This window comes from Penaeus chinensis, chromosome 38, assembly GCF_019202785.1.
Source record: "Penaeus chinensis breed Huanghai No. 1 chromosome 38, ASM1920278v2, whole genome shotgun sequence".
NCBI lineage: Eukaryota > Metazoa > Arthropoda > Malacostraca > Decapoda > Penaeidae > Penaeus > Penaeus chinensis.
This window is the reverse complement of record NC_061856.1, coordinates 25,643,857-25,646,356: the sequence shown is the minus strand read 5'-3', so window position 1 is coordinate 25,646,356 and position 2,500 is coordinate 25,643,857. Positions and strand designations below refer to the sequence as shown.

The window sequence follows — 2,500 nt, the reverse complement described above, 5'->3', positions numbered from 1 at the left end:
ACATCATCCTCGATCAACAATGACGTCACCATCAATCGACAATGACGTCACCCTCGATCAACAACGACGTCACCCTCGATCAACAATGACGTCACCCTCGATTAACCATGACATCACCCTCGATCAACAATGACGTCACCCTCGATCAACCATGACATCACCCTCGATCAACAATGACGTCACCATCAATCGACAATGACGTCACCATCGATCAACAATGACGTCACCATCGATCAACAATGACGTCACCCTCGATCAACAATGATGTCACCCTCGATCAACAATGACGTCACCATCAATCGACAATGACGTCACCATCGATCAACAATGACATCACTATCAATCAACAATGACATCACCCTCGATCAACAATGACGTCACCCTCGATCAACAATGACGTCACCCTCGATCAACAACAACGTCACCCTCGACCAACACGCCTCAGCATCAACAGCAGAACCCACTAGAGGTTGCATCCCGGGACGGGGGGGTTGGAAGGATCCGCGAAGCCCATCTCCACCTCGATCTCGTGCTGCTCGGCGTCATACTCGAGGAACTTGGTCGTCCTTTGCCACACCTGGAATGGAGGACCAGCTTGGGGGGGGGGAGGTTTGGCCGGGTGGGGTAGGGTGGGTTAACGTACACACGCACGCACACACATACACGCACCCGGACACACACACACGCACACACATACACGCACAGTGTGCGTGTATGTGTGTGCGTGTGCATGTGTGTGTGTCCGTTTCAATAATTGTCGATTTTCTAAAATTTGCTCGAATCCCGGGGGCAAGTTAAGAAATAGGCGCCTATGAATTTGGAAATGTATTTTTTATTAAAATCAAAGAATATCTCGCATTCTCTATTTTCAATTGAAAGTTTTGATAAAATTATGATTTAGACACCGCTTCGAGCACCAAATAACGCCTCGTTTTCTGTTGTCGGTATACCTATTTTATTTTTAAAATACCTCAATATTATACTTTTCTTTAATATTTTTGCATCAAAATTATTTTTATTATAAATTAATATTATATAAAGTTCTTTAATTGCCATAAGACTAATTTTTCAATTAGTAGGCTTGACTTCTCTTTACTTTGTGTTCTCTCCCACCGAATCGGGCTTGGGTCGCCGAGAGCATGCTTTGGCTCTCGGACTTCTCACTTCGGTTAAATTATTTGAAGTAACATATTCTATTTAACAAGAGGCTATAAAAGGAAAGGATTCTAGTAATGATTTTATTTGGAACATTATATATTGCATACAATATCATTTTCATTCTACTCCTTTGTTTACATTGCCATATCTCCGACTGCGCCGTTCTCTAGTTTCTGTTACAACAATTCTGTTTATGTCTTCACATTTTTTCATGTCTCCAATCAGTCTTTCACAGTTTTGATTATGGCCAGGTATTAATGAACTTTTGGGTTTCCACATATCGATTTCATGCATATCATAGGCCAAGTATGCAAACTTCATATCTGTGGTCAGATGTTGGGAAATTAAATATTTTACACTCAGATTACACAGTTTTTCTGCAGTGAAAGTGTGCTTCTCCTTATTTTTGAATAGGGCTGGTGTGTATGGCCATTTTTCACGAATTCCTCTTTTCAAGATCTTTGCAACTTCATCGACGTAATCATGATCAACAGCCAAGGGAAGAAATGTACCATCTGCATTATACAGATGTCTGTTGATGGACGAGAAGTAGCTGCTAGGAAAGCCAAGTTCACAGCCAATCCTGGCATACCTCCTTGAAGTTTCAATAGCAGTTCTGAAAAGAGTCATTCCATTGCTGTTCGAAGCAGAACGCCAGCACATGAAATTAACTTTTGCAAAATCAAAAATACTTCTGATTGTTCTTGGATTTTTTTTTTTCCAGTGCTTTCAGACACTTTATGGTGTTGTTCTTTATTCCAATCTTGGATTTATTGGGCAAATCACCATCACAAACTCCTTCCAGCTTGGTCAATATGGTGTCAATGGTCAGGCAGATGTGTAGAAGGGAACAAAAAAATCCCAGCCACCTGACACCAACTGGCAAAAGACATTTCTGCAATATCTTCACTGTTGCATATAAATGGGACTTCTGCATTGTTGGTCTGCTTCCATTTCAGTCTGTTAAATTCCCGTCTTTGCCCCTGATAATCAACACTTCCGAGTGATACATTGCTTCCTTGTACTTTTGCATCATACCGATCTATATCTTCCTTGAGGATTTCTCGGGGTTGTTTCTTTGCCTTGAATGACAATCACAGTTTTCGAGAATTTTGTCTTCAGTGTTACATTTCTGATGGAGTCGTAGTACTCTTTCTTTATTTTCTTTATTTTTTCTTTCATATACCAAGGTGATATTCTCTTAATGCCGAAATTGCTATACAGCACATCAATTTCCGCCTGCAACTTGGATAAAATCTGAGATTCCGTAATAGTCAAATTATTGCATGGCAAGCTATCTTTTGAGCATCCTTTTAGTGTCTGGTTACCATGTCCTTTTAAG

At 40.8% G+C, this 2,500-nt stretch overlaps 1 protein-coding gene across 1 annotated transcript in view; it reads right to left on the bottom strand.

The window, feature by feature from the left end:
- The window catches only part of LOC125045777 (phosphatidylinositol 3,4,5-trisphosphate 3-phosphatase TPTE2-like), a gene marked incomplete in the record, with an annotated part of 37,784 nt that overhangs the window by 12,425 nt on the left and 22,859 nt on the right, over positions 1-2,500 (bottom strand). The window contains 1 exon segment of the mRNA XM_047643204.1: positions 465-577. Coding sequence (XP_047499160.1) covers positions 465-577 — 113 coding nt within the window.